The following is a 17,819-nucleotide window of genomic DNA, read 5'->3' on the forward strand; positions in this document are numbered from 1 at the left end:
CAGCTCACACTACACACTGCTACTTTTTTATTTTCATCTAGGAAAGATTAAACAGAACTTGACAGATTTAAATTGGCTTTAAGTCACTTCATTGAGGTTACACAATTGTAATGTCAAGGAAAATTTACTGAAACACCAAACATGCAGTGAACCTCAACAAGGAGAAACTGTGGTCACAAAAAACACACTATAAATCATAAATGATAAACACAAATGACTAAGCTGTCTTTATTATACAATTTTGTGGGTATTTTTGTTTAAGGTAATAATCCTGATATAATATTTACTCTCTTGATTTAATTTATGATTACATCATGTGCCCATTTAGTATAACTAATCCCAGCAAGCTTCTTTGGCAGGTTAGTGATTGCTATTCAACCCGGCTAACTTCATCTTAAATGTATAGTGTACTTTACGGGATTCAGTTTGTTTGTTTGTGTGAAAAATGCACAATTTTGCATGTTCATGAAAGTCGTTTGCAATGTTTTGATTAGACAATTTCTTTCAGTAACCAATGAAGGCATTTTTATTTTGAAAAATTGTAACTGGTTCCAGCGGGTCATATGACTGTTTTTTTTTTGCATTATACATTTACAAGCCCTCCTCTTACAAGGCAGTACTGTGAACATTAGGCTCTTTTACTTTGTTGCAGAAATTGATGTGGAAAAACATAAAATTACAATTGCTTAAAGCTCAAAACTTCTATGCCTTAAAAAGATGTGTTAAATAAAAAGAGCAAAGAATGCAGGGTAAAGTAGATGCCCTTATTATGTGCCGGTACACAAGGGTTGCATGAGAAGGAGTGAGTATGTTTGCTACATGTGTGCATGTTCATGAGGATGGAAGGCTTCCCTCCTCTGACCCTCTTTGCACCCAGGGGTCACACATTGTTCAGGAGGATGCAGACACCCAGGCTGATGGATGGCCGTTCAGGCTGCTTCCCTAGGTTCAGCGTTCCTCGGGAAATCGTAATTCAGCCCCTTAGAGAGGCTGAGAGCGGACCAGGTCCTCTTTTCTGCTCTGCACTATTTTCTGCTGAATCCAGGATGCGATGAAGAGGCTGGGAGCTCAGCTGCTTTGGCTGGGCTGTAAGGAGTAAATCTTCAGCCACAGCTGTCCCCTCTCCAACTTCCACAGAGTTGTGGAGCTCTGAAGACGAATGCCATATATGGTGCAACCAAATATACGGCTTGTCTTGTGTTTCATACTTACACAGAGCAACTGCCTGAACAATCTTGTATATTTGTACACACTCTTTGTGGTCAGATAATAAGACAACAGGATATTAGAAGCAATGACATTTTCCACTATGATGTGTAATGTGGTTGGCTTTTGTTCTCTTTTGATAGACACAGTTCTAACTCTTTATAAGAGTTCTGTGAAGTAAATCCTCCCCTACCCCAATTATTGACATTGCACAATATGTTTGGTGGGTTTTGCAACATCATAATATCACTGAGAAATTCTTTTCACATGGGGCGCATATAGAAAGCCCCTCTCTCATGGAAACATGCTTGTTCACACGACAATGCATACTCTCACATCCCCAATCTTTGAAGGAACTTTACATTTCAAGCCTAAAATAACACTGAAAAACAACCTCCACCTCTTTTTCTCACACATCAGTGAGGTGGAAATGTGAATAGTTCTTCCATTACTTTCCTCTGCTTTCCTGTACAAAGGCATCGCAGGTCAGTCGAGGTACTTAATGGGGCTAATGACCATGACTGATGATTCATCAACTTAGTGCACGCCATCACCGCCCACATTCTCTGCCAAGTATTCAATTAGTGTCAGTGAGTAATATGGTGTAGATGAGGTAAAGACCGGGATTGGGCTCATCGTGGAAAGTTTTGGAAATGTGTGTGTGCATAAAAAACATCAGACAGAGAGAATGTTGCTGTCGACTTGTTAAGGACTTCGTAATAAAATGGGTTTGTGAATAAGTCACACAAACACTCTGACAGACTTTGGAGCGGTGAAAGACGTGTCCATCTTCTTCTGCGGTATGATGTGGGTTAAGCAAGAGCTAACAGAAAAGAACAAGAAAGCTCATGCAATCAGAATATGAACTGTTAATATTTCACATATTCCAGAGTATCAAAACAAATAAATATTGATTTTTGGGGGGAAAATGCCAGCTGAACCTTTTTTACAGTTGAGCTGGATTAATAAAAGGATTCTAGAAGTTAACCAAAACGAGTTTTGGTATCGGCAGTGCTTTTACAGAATGAGTGTTTTGCAGATAAAATCTACTCCCTAATGACTTTTACCAAAAACCTCCTGTGAGACTCTTAACTCTTTTTTCACAGTTGTAATGACAGCAAACATAATAAAGGAGAGGAGTCAAGTTTAAACAGAAACACTGAAAAAAGGGACACTGTATAAAACCTGCTTGTTGCAGATATAAATATAAATATAAATATAAATATAAATATAAATATAAATATAAATATAAATATAATTTTCTTATTTTTACTGTGTCATATTTTAGGTCAATCTAGAGTCTTTTTGTAATTAGTGATAGCTATGTGAAATGTATTGTACAATGTTCTCAGTGGTACAATCGTAGAGAAGCATCTGTGTTGACATGGCCATGTGTTCGACCTTTTTTGGCTCTTAAATGTAGCAGAAGTAACAAATAAACTATTTGCCTTGAGAGACTACAATCAGATACGATCTGCTTTTCCTGATGGAATCACTTCGGAAAATGAAGGAATGGAAATGACTGCCGAGTGTGTCATAATGACCAAATCTCTCCAGCAGAAGCCAGTCCTGTTTGTTATCAGTGGCATACAGGCAGAATTTGAAAAAAAAAAAACTATGGGCATATCCTGCTTCAAGCGTTAAACACAGTTGCCATCTCATAACTCAGATTGAGATGCTGGATCCAATTTATTCATTTGTTTATCTATAATTTTCAAGACATACAAAAAAATTAAAAATCTGTGCGATTCAAAGAAAGCTTTACATTTCAATTCACAACCAAGTCTTGGGAATGTATTTCAACAGTAAACATAATCCTCATAATTCAATTTATAAAAATGCCAAAAGTATATTTGAAAAGCTAAAATCTCAATTAGACATCATACAGCAAGCAAGAAAGAAAGAAAAAAAAAGAAAAGAATTATATAATACATTTTGCCAAACTCTTGCCACTAGATGGCAGTATTAAGCTGCACTCTTCCTCAGCCTGGTGCTGTTAAAGTTTGGATTAGCTTGGATTTGTTTACTCTTACAAATCTTAAAGAGAGAAAAAAACACAGTAGAAATATCATTTGAAATGATTGTTCAGTGACAATGAAAAAACATCTTTCAGCAATAGCCCGTCATTCATCAATATTTAGTTTCCTCTTTTTTCACGAGTTTCATTCTTCCTTTCTCATACTTTTTTACACATGTGAGACTCGATATCTGCCCGAGTTACATAAGCAGGATTTTCCCTCATTCTCTCTCTATTGATGTGAACTGCAACTGTGCAAACCATCATGCTTAACTACCCATAGAAGTTCTGCGCCACTGGTCTTCCGTACGCCCACCCTGTGTGTTCTTCAACGGGGGCACAGCAGAGACAGAAACATGCAAATCTGCTGATAAAAATACCCATGAACCTCTCACCAGGCTGCTGCTTTTAAACATGCAAATTTTTCATAATTTCTCCTGTCTGCAAGATTTAGCCTTATATTTCCCAAATAATTTTTGACTTAATCTAAATATATTTCTATTGGAGCAGAGTATCTATCTTTGTGCAATCTATACAACTTTATTGACCCAGATTATTTGGAAGATTCTAAAACTGGCTTAACTAATACCCTGCTTTAAAGGTGGCACTGTATCAACAGGTAATTCCACAATAGTCACGTGATGGCCATGTTAGGATACTGGTATTTCAAAGAGGGAAGTATGCAGTGTGACTGTACTTTCTGCTAATGCCTGTGGTCGACAGATTCCTTCAGCTGTGCTGGAACCAATTTAGAGCAACTTTAAATAATCCATCCCAGCAGCACCTGTTATTTGGACATTGTGAAGCCGCTAAACTCAGAAAGAGGTTGTGTAATTACTGCAACCTATTCAGTTAGTCTAATGTTATAATTAGAAACCAGGTTTCGAGCCACAAAGGTTCTGTTCCTCAATCAATAATGGAGTTTTGTGTGATCGACCACAGATCACTCAGAAAATGCTGCAAAAATACACTGAAACAATTAAGGCAGCACAAAAGCCTGAACATTTGCTACATGGTTTAGTGTTTGTAGTTGACTTTTTGGAAACTATTGAACATCACAGGATATGAGTAAAACTGTAGTGAAGCAGTGGTCAGAAAAACTAGAATGCTGTGTACAACTCTGAACAGCAATGATGGGCAAATAAATTAAACCCAATACCTAATTTCTAAAAAAAGAGGAGAAGAATGATGTAAAGTGTTAGAACTGAGATTAGATTAGATTAGATTAGATTAGATTAGATTAGATTAGATTAGATTTTGATACCAGCAACTTCTTTCAAAAAGGTTACGGCAGTTAGGTAGGGCATATTAGAAACTTACTATGTTAAATTTACTATGTTAATCGAAAGTGGCCAAATCTTTCAGAAGTAAGGGTTTGAAGAAGCTCACCTCTCTATGAAAGAGTGTGGTCAAGTCGTTATACAGTTTAAGAACATTTACAAATGTAAGACTGCCAAGAATTTGTTGATTCCATCAACAACATGTGTTTTCATCAAAAGATTCCAAAAACGATAAGATCTGTGTAGACAAAGGATTAGCCCAAAAAACAAAATGTATGACAGAAAAGTTCTGTCGACAAAATCGACAAGATAACTTAATGGGCTCAGGAACACAAAGCATTTGTGAGGTTTGTTGAATCGATATTTGAGCTTTTCTTAGTAAATTATGGATGCTGCATCGTCCAGGCTAAGATTTGAAGGGAACCATGCAGTATGCCTTCAACAAACAGTTTAAAGATAAACAGATTCAGTGATGGTAAGGGTTGCATTAGTGTAAATTTATTACTAACTTGTACATCTACAAAGAAACAATTCATTCATAATGATGTATCCTGGTTTTGGACAACGTATGCTACCATCCAGACAACCCATTTTCCAGAGTTGGCTTTGCTGATTCAAAACCACACTGTGCAATTTAACCATTCTATGGTAAAGAACTGCAACAAGCATGTGGTGCAGTATGAAACAGAAAATATAATAAAGGAGAACTCTGACTCCTCATTAGCTTAAATGCAGCATCAAGCAAAAAATAGGAGAAGATTTCACTTTCACAATTACGGCAATTACATCCCAAACACCTTGTCTTGTTGTTAAAGTCCAAGATTTCTCACCTTCAGTTCATCTTTGCACTATTTCCAGTAACACGTGAAATGATTTACAAATCGTTCCTTTTTTTTTTTTTAGATTTTACACAGATTCACATTCTACATGGAAATTTGTTTTGAGAAGCCTTGTATTTTGTGTGTGTGTGATCTCTGACACGTATGCGGTGTTTAAAAGTGTAAAAGATATATTCAACATACATTTACTTGAAGAGTACAATGAAAGTACCTGCATCACAGAGGATCTGTTTATCAGGCACTTTTCTGTTACCTCGTAACATCACCTTTCTGGCTACCCACATCCCGTCACCTCTGTACTTGGCTTGCACACACAGAAGAAGTCTCATAAACACAATGAGCACTGAACTGTGTCACATGGCTGCTCTGATGCTCCCCTGGCACTAGCTCCCCAGGGACTGTCACCCCACCCTGGTCTTCCCCTCCACATCAGCTTCCATCCCCTTCTTTTTCTACTGATAAGTTTTGTTTTTCCTGAATATGAAACAGAAATACACCATGCAAGCAACAAAAAAAAGCTTATCAGTGTTTATTTGCAAATGTGTTACAAACTGTACTTGAGTTGTTCAATGGGTGGCATCTCTGGGAGTCTATTCTCATAGTTTTAATCTGTACATTTCTGCACTATAGAATATGGACTGTGGTTGTCAGTCTAATAAACATTTAAAAATGAATGGCCTCTCTTTTTTTTAGGTTTCACACTAATGAACCAAAGTTTATGAATAGACTTAATTGTCTAACTCTGCAGCCCTGTGTATCAGTTGTTCCTCTTTTCAGGGCAGAAGTTTTGTTTTTAGGCTCCTTCCTGTGTTTCCTGTCCAGTGATCAGGCGGTCAGGGATTACTGTTGACAAAGAGTGCACCAAAAAGGGCATCTCAATAGTCCCTTCACCCAGTGTTTTGGCTGCGATTCTTCCGGTATCACGTCTTTTACATTTGCTTTGATCACTTTGATCCCCTCTGATCACTTTAGAATAAGTATTGTTGTTTTAAGCATCAGAAATGTCATTCGTTAACACCCATCCCTCCCTCACTAACTTGTGAGTCACTCAAATTGAACCAGCTGCAATGAAAAAATAAAAAATAAAAAAAAAACTTCAGTCCCTGTGCCTGAAATAAAGTGGCTTTATGGAAACTGAAGGATATTTTGAAACTGATGTTGGATTACAATAAACCACTTTCCTGTAATCTAGCAAAGTTCCATATCTTCACTTTTATATCTCAAATCTTTACTACCACATCACTCAACTGCCAATGTTTTGTATTTTTAAAACTGTCATGTTGCCTTTTACTTTCAGTTAAATATTTAGAGTACATGGAATACATAATTTTCTGTACTATTCACAGGTCTTTGTCTGAAAACATCAAGAGTTAAGTTGAAGAAGACCTTTAAAGGTGCAAACCTTTCGTTTGAAGGACATGAACTGATACTAATTAGAGGATATGATCCTTGGTCAGTGGCTACTGTACCATGGTATGTGTGTGTCTCGGGGTGAGTGTGTGTGTGCATGTACACACGTGTGTGGTTAGGTGGCTTTCTCCCTGCGTCCCAGGATGTGGGCTCAGTGTTCACCTGTCTCTCCACTGACAGCGTCCTCGGTGCTCTCCCAGTTCCTCTCTGAATGCCTATTCTCATCTCACCCGCTCTGACTCTAAACCAAAGCTCTCCCCAGAGACACAACCAACACCTTCAGCACCAGCTTGCATAACACAACCTGTTCATGGTAAATCACAACTTCCTACCAACGCATTGTTTGACTACACAGTGTATAATTGTAAGGTTTTTTTCCCTTAACAGTTCTTTGCAAACATAAAACAGAAAAAATGTGTCGCCTGAAGATATTTTGAAATTAGAGATAACACTATATGTTTTTAAGGCGTGACCACACATGGGATCTGGCCTTAGATCAGATCCCAAATATTAAAGTGAGCAGCATGAGGAGCTGTCACAAACTTTACAGCAGGATGTCTCTGTTTCTTCAATATGCGCAGTTCTATGAAATCACCCGTGTGAATAAACTTGTTATTCCTACCGCTGAGTAGTTCTGAGCAGTTGAAGAGACAACAAATTGATGAGTTCAGTCAAATTGTGTATTAATTTATAAACACAAAGTACCATTAGCCCCCTTAGCTGCCTTTTCCTTTAGTGTGACCATGATGTTTCCATTCATACGTCTGATGCAAACACAACACAGACATTTGAAACAGTTTCTCTCCCCGCTTGTGCTTCAGACTTGTGTCTTTTGAGTGTAGGGATAGCGTATAGCGAATAACGTAGTTCCCATGGGCGGGCCGGGGGACTTTGACCATAAAATAAAATCCTAAACTGTGACGTGTGAGCAAAAAGTTGAGGAAAAAAAGTCTTGTAAGCAAGAGTTTGAGAGTAGTGGATAAAACAAGTTAGTTTTGCATAAAAACGCTAAAACAAGCAAAAACCTTTTTTTTCAATACTTTTAGTGACGTTTAAGGTGATAAACCTTATTTTAATGTTACAAATAAGCCAGAAAGTATAGAAAGGCGTATGCCATGGGTCCTTTAAGCTATAAAAAGATATATAAATGTCAGATTTGAGTTATTCCTCTTTTTTTCTAATTTCCTGAAAGTGCAGGGTTTCTTAAAATCAGAACTTCTTTCTTTAAGCAGTCCCTGCAGAAGGCAACAGAATGAAATGCTGGAGCAGATGGCCGTAGTTGCGTATGATGGCAACATCAGTTCTGTTTGTCATGCGTCTCCAATGGTTTATTGTGGGAAGCCTCAGACGCCACAAAGATATGTTGCAACACCAAACTGCAGATGCTGAAAATGTGAGCAGAAAAGCCTATTGTAGCAGAAATGTGCATAAGTGCTGGCTAGATGCTTTTCCTCTTGCTTTCCGTGGGAGAAAGACCAAATACTGTAGTATATCAGAATTAGAATTTATGTAGTTTTGCTGATATCAAAATTCTCCGTAAGTACTATTAGGAAAGCATTTCCAAGAAATGAGAATCAGAAGTAAAAGTGCCATTTGTGAGAAATTGTCCCTCTACTATGTCCTGTTTGTTGGGAACTTCCTTCCACAAATGGCTTTTTACATCGTGCTTGACAACAAAAAAAAATGTGTAGAAGTTTTTCAGTCCATGTTTTTTGTGGCCTTATTAAAACTCTCATTCTTCCAAATAAATCTATAACCTCCAAAGAATCCTGTTTGGTCAAACGCTACAGAGTCAACAATAACTCTCAATTGCAATAATTCTCATGTAATGATATAATGAATGAGTTTGCAGTCGCTCAAATAAAAACTCTGATACCCTGCTGTGTCAAAAACCTTCTGGTATCAAACACTAATTCCTCTTTTTATTGAGAATGGAATTATGTTTTTGTTTTTTTTGTGGAAACTACTACAAGTATAATTTAGATCAGTTGGCAACAGTGGGCCTGGCTCCATGAATCAGTGACTCTGTCCACCTGCCCCCAGCACTAATCAACAGATTTGTTTCAAATGTTGAAATTTTGAATGAAGAAGAGTAAATCCCTGTTGAGTGTTAAATTCAGCATATCATTCACAGCATAGTATCCCCCCAAAATATGTTTCATCATTGCTGACACATTCGTAATATATTTTCTGAATAACAGTTTTGTCATGTCTGTCAGTTTTGTTAGGTTTTAAGTTCATGTTTAGTCTTTAGTTTTTGCCATGTTTTCCTTAGTTTCTCTTGCCCTGCCATCAGCTTCACTCACGTCACCTGTGTTTCTCCCCTCAGCTGCACTCCATCACCAATCACCCTCCTCAGTATTTAGTTTCCAGGTTTTCCTCATGCACTTTGCCAGATCCTCACCGTCACTGATTCCATGTCACAGCTACTCATGCCAAGTTGGGTTTGTCCATGTCAGGTTTATTCATGTTTTTCACAGTCATAGTTAGGCTTTGGTTTTGCCAAGCTTTTTTCGTAGTTTAGGTTTGTGTATTCCAGCTCAGCTGCACTTTTTGTTTGGTTTTTCTTGGAAATAAATCAAGTTTTTTTTTATTTTGTCGAATATCTGCATCCGGGTCCTCCTTCTCCACACCACCACCACCAACCCAACGTGACAAGTTTAAAAAAAAAAAAAATGCGCCCAATGCGCGTGCAAACCAACAAAAAGATATTATAGGTGACACTTGAATTGAAAAAAGGAACCAATGGCCAAAAACTTGTGTAGTAAATAGAGTAATCTATTATTTTTCAGTTGAAGAAATAACTTCATGAAATAAAAGAAATGTATTCAAGCCTTAGTCCCAATCATGCATATTTCTTCTCAGTCATTTCTGGTATCTTACAGATAGATAAAAACCTGTCTTCAGTTCCAATATACCAGACTACATTGCACATGTATATATATATATATGTATATATATATATATGTATATATATATATGTATATATATATATATGTATATATATGTATATATATATATATGTATATATATGTATATATATATATATGTATATATATGTATATATATATATATGTATATATATATATATATGTATATATATATATATATATATATATATATATATATATATATATGTATATATATATATATGTATATATATATATATATATATGTATATATATATATATATATATATATGTATATATATATATATGTATATATGTGTATATATATATATATGTATATATGTATATATATCTGTATATATATATATGTGTATATATATATATATATCTGTATATATATATATGTATATATATGTATATATATATCTGTATATATATATATGTATATATATATCTGTATATATATATATGTATATATATATATATATATATATGTATATATATATATATATATATATGTATATATATATATATATATATATATATGTGTATATATATATATATATATATATATATATATGTCCATTTCCTTGGACAGTTTTTTTTTTTTTTTTTTTTTTTTAAATCAACTAAGTTCCTGTTCTGTAGAACTTAGACAGTATTTCCCCCATGTATGTAACCACAAACACAGACACAACATAATCCATCTGTGTTGTTCAGTGAACCATTCATTTTGTATTCTAATTTAAGTAAGGTTTTATCCAGAGACATCATATGATGCACACATGACTTCTAAAACAAGGTGATTTTTGTATGAGTCATTAAGCAAGCTTTTTCTTTTTTTTTATTGAAAACTAATTTAAAAAAAAAAATCTAATCTAATGAGTCATCCAACACCGCCCAGAGCAATGCCTTTATGTGACTAACACACCATTTGGGGTTAAAAGAAGGATCATTTTTGTTGTGTTTGTACGCATGTTCTGTATGTGCAACACAATATGCCTCCTTCCCAAGCCTTTAAGGTATTCAGGCAAATTTCACTTAGGATCTCATTTCCTTTTTTTGAGATTTCGCTTACAGTAGAGATACATGTAGTAGCTTTTTAAAATGGCCGCTACAAACCCAAGTTTTCTTGAACTAGGAACTGAAAACACGCGCATTAAATGTTCTAAACAGTCACACTGTGGAGACCCAACACCACTCCAGGGACAAAAAACAAATGTTTAGTGTAAATTTTTAAAGTTTAGTAAGACGGTTGTGGTAAACACTAGATTTAGGGAATAGACTCGGGGTTAATGAAAGTGTCTTGGAACTTCATGTGAGTCAATGTAATGAGTGTGTGTGTATGCATCTACATGATGCTTGGGTCCAATCGTGTTGTATGCACTTCCTCGCCAATGTTTCCTCTGTGTGTGTTTGACATTTGAGACACTGCTGTCATGTCCCTGCTGAAATGACCAACTGGATGAGAAACAGCAGAGGAAGAAGAAGAAGAACAAGGGATGTCATTGTTTCACAGTGAATCATGTAATCACTTGGAACCAGTTGGTTACCTCTCTTATCCTTTGTCTATTAGTCATCGGGAAGATGTGTGGGGGGTTGTCTGTGAGCTTCCCTGACACAGATGATCTAGATCCTAAATCCTTCAAACAGTGTTTTAGTTTCATCATTCTTGAGCACATTGAAATGAATGAAATCAATCCTAAAAAAAATGTTTTCTGGTTATTTGCTTTTTAACAATCGTCATTATAAAGAGCTGACAGCTGGGACCGGCTCCAGCGTATTGTTGTCGATTCCTGTGTTGTACTGGGAGTCAGCGGTGTACAGAGTGAAGGGAAATGATAAGAGCCCAGTCACCTGTGGTGCTCCTGTGGTGCTGACCACCTTCTCAGATGCACTGCACTTCAGTCTCACAAAATGTGGTCTGCTTGTCAGGCAGTCAATAATCCAGGTGGTTGTGCAGGCATCTTCCTGTATTTTCTGGAGTTTCTTGTGCAGCAGTAAAGGCTGAATTGCATTAAAATCACGGGTGAAATCAAAGAACATGATCCTCACTGTGCTGTCTGATTTTTCCAGATGAGAATTGGCTCACTGAAGCAGGTAGATGATGGCATCTTCAGCACCAACCTCAGGAGGATAAGCAAACGGTCGTGGATCCAGAATTGTGTTCACTTGCTTACTTTGGTGAGCCAATAGCTGTCTCTCCAGGACTTTCGTGACGCGCAATGTTATGCCAGCTCATCTGTAGTCACTTTAGGCTGATGCATGAGATTTTTTTAGGTACTGAAACAAATGCTATGTGTTCATAGTACATGACCTTCTCACTGGTGAAATAGTTCCTTCTAATTGTACTTATGTTGTTGTTATTGACGTTACAAATGTGTCTTATGGGTGCTTTCAGAGTATAAGGAAAGTGTTGCTTATCAGTGTGACAAGGCTTGATTTCCCCCTAATTAGCTGCTCACTACATTCTTTAGAAGTCCATAACAAGTTTATGAAACTTTAAGTTAATTTGAGAAGGTGAAAATTATATTTACATATAAAATTGTATCATACCTCTTCAGCCCTACATATTTGTATTTGTGAAGCCAGGCGTCATTCAAACCATGTGGTTGTTTATTCCAAGTTCTAGCGAAAATCCATAATATTTAGGATAGAAGCTTAAGGCATTTAGACTTACATTTGTAAAAGCACATTCATTGCAATATTTTAGATTAGATTAATTGATTCAGTAATTTAGAGCAGACAAAAATATACAGAATATATTTTAATATATTAATATATTATTTAGAACTGATGTTTGAATTTACATCAACACAGTCTTCAAGATGCAAAGACTTGCATGATGTTACAAAAAGAAAGTCTTGCTTTTATTGTCAAATTACTGTTTATTTTATTGTTGTGGTTATGCAACTGCAGTACAATAAAAGTGCATTATTCTACTCAGTTATTTAGATGTTTTAGATTGGATTCTATTGATTTCTTGCATTTCTGCTGATCTGAATCTTAGGTCTACGATCCTCCCTGAGAACATATTCAAAACGTTAACCTCTGCCCTCTGTCCAGTTTTGCTGTGACAGCATAAATGTTGTTCTACCATATTCGTGAACTTCAAAACTCCGGGGATGAAAAAAACAACATGACTGTAGAAAAATAAACACAAGCGCAGTTCAGTAAAAAGTTTTATTTGAAAAGGAGTTTACAAAAAAAAGAAGAAATATAGCTCTAAAGTTTAAACAGTCTGATAGTAAAACCTATCTGTACTTTAATGCTGCACAGCATCTAAAATGTCATGCAATTTCTGTCAACGTATATAAAAAATATTTCTATTTTCTGCATAAAAAAGAAGAATATGTAATGAAAAAAAATAATCCATCTGGTGAGTTTATGCAAATGGTGGACACACACAAAGAATCGTCTCAGCTGCAGAAACAACCAAAAAAGATCATGACGAAGTAAAATCCAGTTTTGAGAACTAAACTGTCTGCACATATCAAACTGCGGTAAGGCTGCCGTGGGGCTTTATAGATGTGAAGTATTTGCTTTGATTTGTGAAATATATGAACACCTTCTTGCAATAGCAAAGCAGAGCTTAAACACAGTTTGGTGTTAGCTTTGCATGGATACAAAAATAGACATTACGAAGAGAACATCAGGGTTATTTTAACTTTTCAGTTGAAAAGTCTTACTGTAGGAGAAATGAGCACTTCCTTATCTTCATGTATATCAATTCAGCTCATCAGTGTAAGTAAAATAAATATGAAATGCCCCTGATATGTTGTAGATTTGGTCTCGTACATGCTGGAGAACTCCTCTCAGATGTCACTGCTCACAGTTCAGGCGGTGATGGGCATGTTGTCCCTGTAGCAGGCTGGCCTCTGGGGGACACTGTAGCTGCACAAGTCCTGGTAGATGCGAGCCATCTGGTCAGTGGCCACATCATCACACATCTCCAGGTTTTGGTTGTTGCAGTAGGGCTGAGAGCGACGCATGTTCATTGTATCCAGCACATGCTGACAGTTCACCAAAGTGATCTGCCATCGGGAGAGGACACAGAAAGATGTGTTTATTTTAAATAAACCTTTAGTAGTGAATTTCCTTTGTCCATGCCTGGAAGGTGTCCAGTTTGATCAATTTTTTAAGCTGTTTAAGTGAAACACGTGTTCTGACTTACCTGCACAATAATCAGTTTGCTTTTGGCACTGCTGAGATCATTGAGGTCCTCTCCAAAACAAAGCGTCACTGTGGGATCAGGAGCAGGAATCTGACCCTCCTGATACAGCTGTAGAGCTGTAACATTAAAGATAAATGAACAACTGTTCAGACAAACCTGTCAAAGCTAAAGCACCAACATGAACATCAAATATTAACCATTGATTTTGACTCCTCTAAGCTATCAAACAACCCAAAAAACATGGAGCCTCACCTTGAAAAAACCTTCCTGTGTCAAAAATCTTGACAACAGCGTCCCTCTCAAGTTTACCAGGTAAGGGGTTATATTGGGAGCTCACTTCTCCCAGCCCGCTCCAAAAGACACGGCTCTGGCAAAGCCTTTTGATGAAGATGCCTTCTTGGTTTGCACGGACCAACACACCTCTCTCCAGGTGTCCCAGGAGCTTGCGCGTGACATAGCGCTGCCGGACGTACTCAATGAGATCAGCAGAGGGAAAATGAACACTCTGCATGCTGTCTGAACTGTAGAGGGCACCACGAACCAGGTGCTGTTGTGGGGAAATCCGGCAGCCCTCAGGGTGAGTTACCAATGTGTTCTGCATCGGCTTTCCTCCATAGTAGAAGGTGATCATCATTTGGGAGAAAGCTGGAGAGGAAAATATTTGGTTTAAGATTACAAACTCTAATACAACATATAAAATGCATTTATTTTGTATTCAGTGTCATTGGTTATCTGAAAAGCAAATTCTGTTTTGATGTTTTCATGGATTACATGAATTGTGAATACCTGAACTGAGGGTGCCTGATGGCAAAGGGTCCTGATGCAATGGGAAAGCTGTGAATTACAGAAGGAAGAGATGATTAAGGTCCTTTTCCCCCATGGTGAACACAACCATACTGTCATGTCATTGCTTTGCTGCATCATCAGAAATACCATTTCTCTAGCACGATCTTACAAAAAAATAATCACTTAAGTCAGCAAAGTTCAACAGGATATTAGTCAATACTTCCAATGCCGGTTTCAAGAGAAAAGCAAATAGCCCCTGTTTAGCACCCACAGCAGTGGAGACATTTAGCAGAGATTTTGCATATTGGGGTTATTTTCAAGGAAATCACAGCTCAAGTCTCAGAAATGCCAAACAATCATACATAAAGGTTGTGTGTATGTGTGTGTAGATAAACAAACCGGACAGACTTATAGCTACAACACTGGTTAAGATTCTGTGCTGTAATCTGGATATAAAAGTTTGAATTTACCATTGACGCTGCCCTGGGACCAATACTCTGGACTGGCCTGCATGGTGCAGCCTTCCTCCTGCAAAAAGACAACATTGTTTGAGCTTCTGTGAGCAGAGCAACTTCAGACACTTTAGAGCTGTAAACATCAAGGGGGAGGATGTGCATGTTCAGTGCGACAAGTGTTGAAGAAGACAATACAGTGTGGTGTTGAATAAAGAAAAAAAAAAAGGTGACAAAAACGCAGTGTCAATAAAGGTCGTCAAGCATCTAGAAACTGAAGTGGGGGAGGTTTGGAAAATAGCATGGTAAATAATATAAGTGAGAAGAGGCGTCTCACCTCTTTAATGAGCTCCTCTATCTCTTCAGGGCTGCAGTCCATCTCGGTGATTTCACCAGAGCTGGTGGGGGCTGCCATGGCCATCACTGAGCTTTTGCCATCTGTGGGTGAAAGTGTAGAACATCATTAACCTTTTTTTATATGTTAACCTAACATAGTGGGTTTACCAGCTGCGCTGTCTTTTCATTATTCACGTTTGTTACATGAGGAATTTCAGCTTACAATATGTATTACACTAGCTGTAATAGTGAAATACATGTTTAGAGGTAAGTACAGTATGTACAATACAATCCCACATACTGTTGTTTTTCCAATTCTTCAGTTCCAAACACAAGACATTACATTGACAATACAGCACAAGTGCAACACAGTATTAAGAAAGATAAAGTGATTGACAAAAGTTCGCAACTCACGCTTCTGCTCTTCTTCCGGTACAATACGGTACACTTTATAGGGCTCAGAAATGTCCAGCTGTGACCTCTCAGTCACCTCCTCGAAGTCAGGACTTTTATTGAGGGCACAGCGGAGTCTGGTCTTCCATGTTGCAGGCTCAGCCTTGTCCCCCTCCTTAAACTTCCCTTTAAACACTGCCCAGGCCTGTAAAGGTAAAAAATTAATGTCAATGAGCTGGCTGGTGCTGTACTTAACTAATCGTTCATGTGAAAGAAAGACAGAAAGAAAGAAAGATATATTCAATTGTTTTTCTTATATAATAACTATATTTGAAGATCTTGATTAACATTTTCATCAGGCCTCAATAAATCAGACTTGTAAAGGAAGGGCGCTCGAGGGAGCCACCAAGATTTATCCGCAAGTTTTGCTTTTACGCGTATAGTGCTGCGTAAACCCAAAACTCCCCCACGGTAATATTTCCAGGGAACTACACAAGGGAGCTTTCAAACCTTGAAAATAGATGCGTCAACTTCTTGGTTGTAATCCTGCTTCCCTGCGTGTTTCCATGGAATTCGGAATATGGTGTGACTTTCATCCTCCCACTGCAGTCCACAGTATTGCGCACTGTGGATCTGCTCCATCAGCCACTGCTTCAGTCTCCGACCTCCTGAGTTGGACATCTTGAGAGAGATTTGTTTTCTTACAATTGCTCACTTGCTCCTAGATAAGGGAAATATAATCCGCATTACAATCGAAAAATATATTGGAATAATTTGTCTTAAACTGATTAAAAGTTTACAAATCAGATAAAAACAACTTTCACTCTCGCGACTGAAACTCTAACAACTCAAAACACTTACAGTTTGATGGGCAGACGAGCTGCTGAGCCCTGTGTGTCTGTGTGTGTGTGTGTGTGTGTGTGGTGTTGCTCTCTGTGAGGTTTAATCAAGTGTGTTCCCCAGCAGACGCCTGTAAAGTTTATTGTGCTTCGTACCGTGAATGAAATAGCTGAGACAGGACCTGATGACGCGTTCTCTCTTTGACCAATGAGCGTATCGAAGCTCTAGTAAGACAGCCCATTCAGGAAGAGTTATTCTACGAACTCCGGGTATTTACAAGAAATGGTATGACACGAGCCATGTTGTTAAAGCTGCCCACGCTAAATGCTACGCAGACGTGGAGCGTTGATTAAAAAAAAACGGTAAAGTCACAAGTTACGGTGTGCTGTGGGGGATTTTTGGACTCTGGTACATCGTCCCTTCCGCGCCCACTCACCTCTGAAGTGAAACACAATATGGTTGTTGTCCAGATAGCCACAGCGGCCTGCTGTCCGTGTACGGTCCTGTGGGAGGAAAAATTAAAATTGCAGCGCTGTAAATGAGTACAGAGACTACGGGTGGCAATGAGTGATGGCTCGTTTTTATGCCATTTAATGTTACTCCATCATACCGGGGGTATGACTTTGGGACTGACGTAAAAAAGGTGCGGGAGGATATGGAGTAGTAATATTTTACATTTACTTCATCATTCAAAAACTAAAATAGCCTATGATAACCTTAAAGATACATTTGGGATTGGGATTACATTTCTGTAATAGTATTTGATTTTAAAACCATTTGCAAATGGTCAAAACATTTTTAAGGTGTAGGCTAAGGCAACATGAGTTTGTTCACCATTAATGTGGGGCAAACTACCATCTCGCTTCTTTGAAATCAAATCTCAAGACTGTCCATTTTGCCACCGCATTAGATTTATTTAATTGATTGCTTTGGATCATGAGTTTCACTGGACTGCACATCTTACTGCTTTATTTGTCTCATTTCCTCAACTCTTGTATTGTGCAGTTTGTTGGATGCATTCTATGTTCTCTATAAAGCTCTTTAAATTGCCTTGTGCCATATCAATTCATTTGCCTTGCCTACTGAAAATGTGACTACTCTTATCCATCGTACAAACCGACAATGAGAACGGATGACAGTGAAGATGTGAATGTTCCGAGATAAAGTTAGGCCTACA

General features: G+C 37.6%; 1 protein-coding gene across 2 annotated transcripts; it reads right to left on the reverse strand.

Annotated features, from left to right (window-relative positions):
* Positions 1-12,830: 12,830 nt before the first annotated feature.
* Positions 12,831-16,770, reverse strand: irf8 (interferon regulatory factor 8). Of its 2 annotated transcripts, none has more exons than XM_075471243.1 (9): positions 16,664-16,770; positions 16,313-16,483; positions 15,824-16,007; positions 15,411-15,511; positions 15,092-15,149; positions 14,622-14,669; positions 14,088-14,480; positions 13,836-13,951; positions 12,831-13,695 (listed from the first exon to the last, which is right to left on the reverse strand). In XM_075471243.1, exons 2-9 carry the CDS (start codon positions 16,481-16,483, stop codon positions 13,498-13,500), a joined length of 1,269 nt encoding a protein of 422 aa, XP_075327358.1. In that variant the 5' UTR covers positions 16,664-16,770; the 3' UTR covers positions 12,831-13,497. The 2 variants fall into 2 exon arrangements, with proteins under 2 accessions (XP_075327358.1, XP_075327357.1); XM_075471242.1 differs by having other exon boundaries at positions 16,313-16,523.
* Between the last annotated feature and the right edge of the window lie 1,049 nt (positions 16,771-17,819).

The sequence above is a fragment of the Odontesthes bonariensis genome, chromosome 1, assembly GCF_027942865.1.
Source record: "Odontesthes bonariensis isolate fOdoBon6 chromosome 1, fOdoBon6.hap1, whole genome shotgun sequence".
Taxonomy (NCBI): Eukaryota; Metazoa; Chordata; class Actinopteri; order Atheriniformes; family Atherinopsidae; genus Odontesthes; species Odontesthes bonariensis.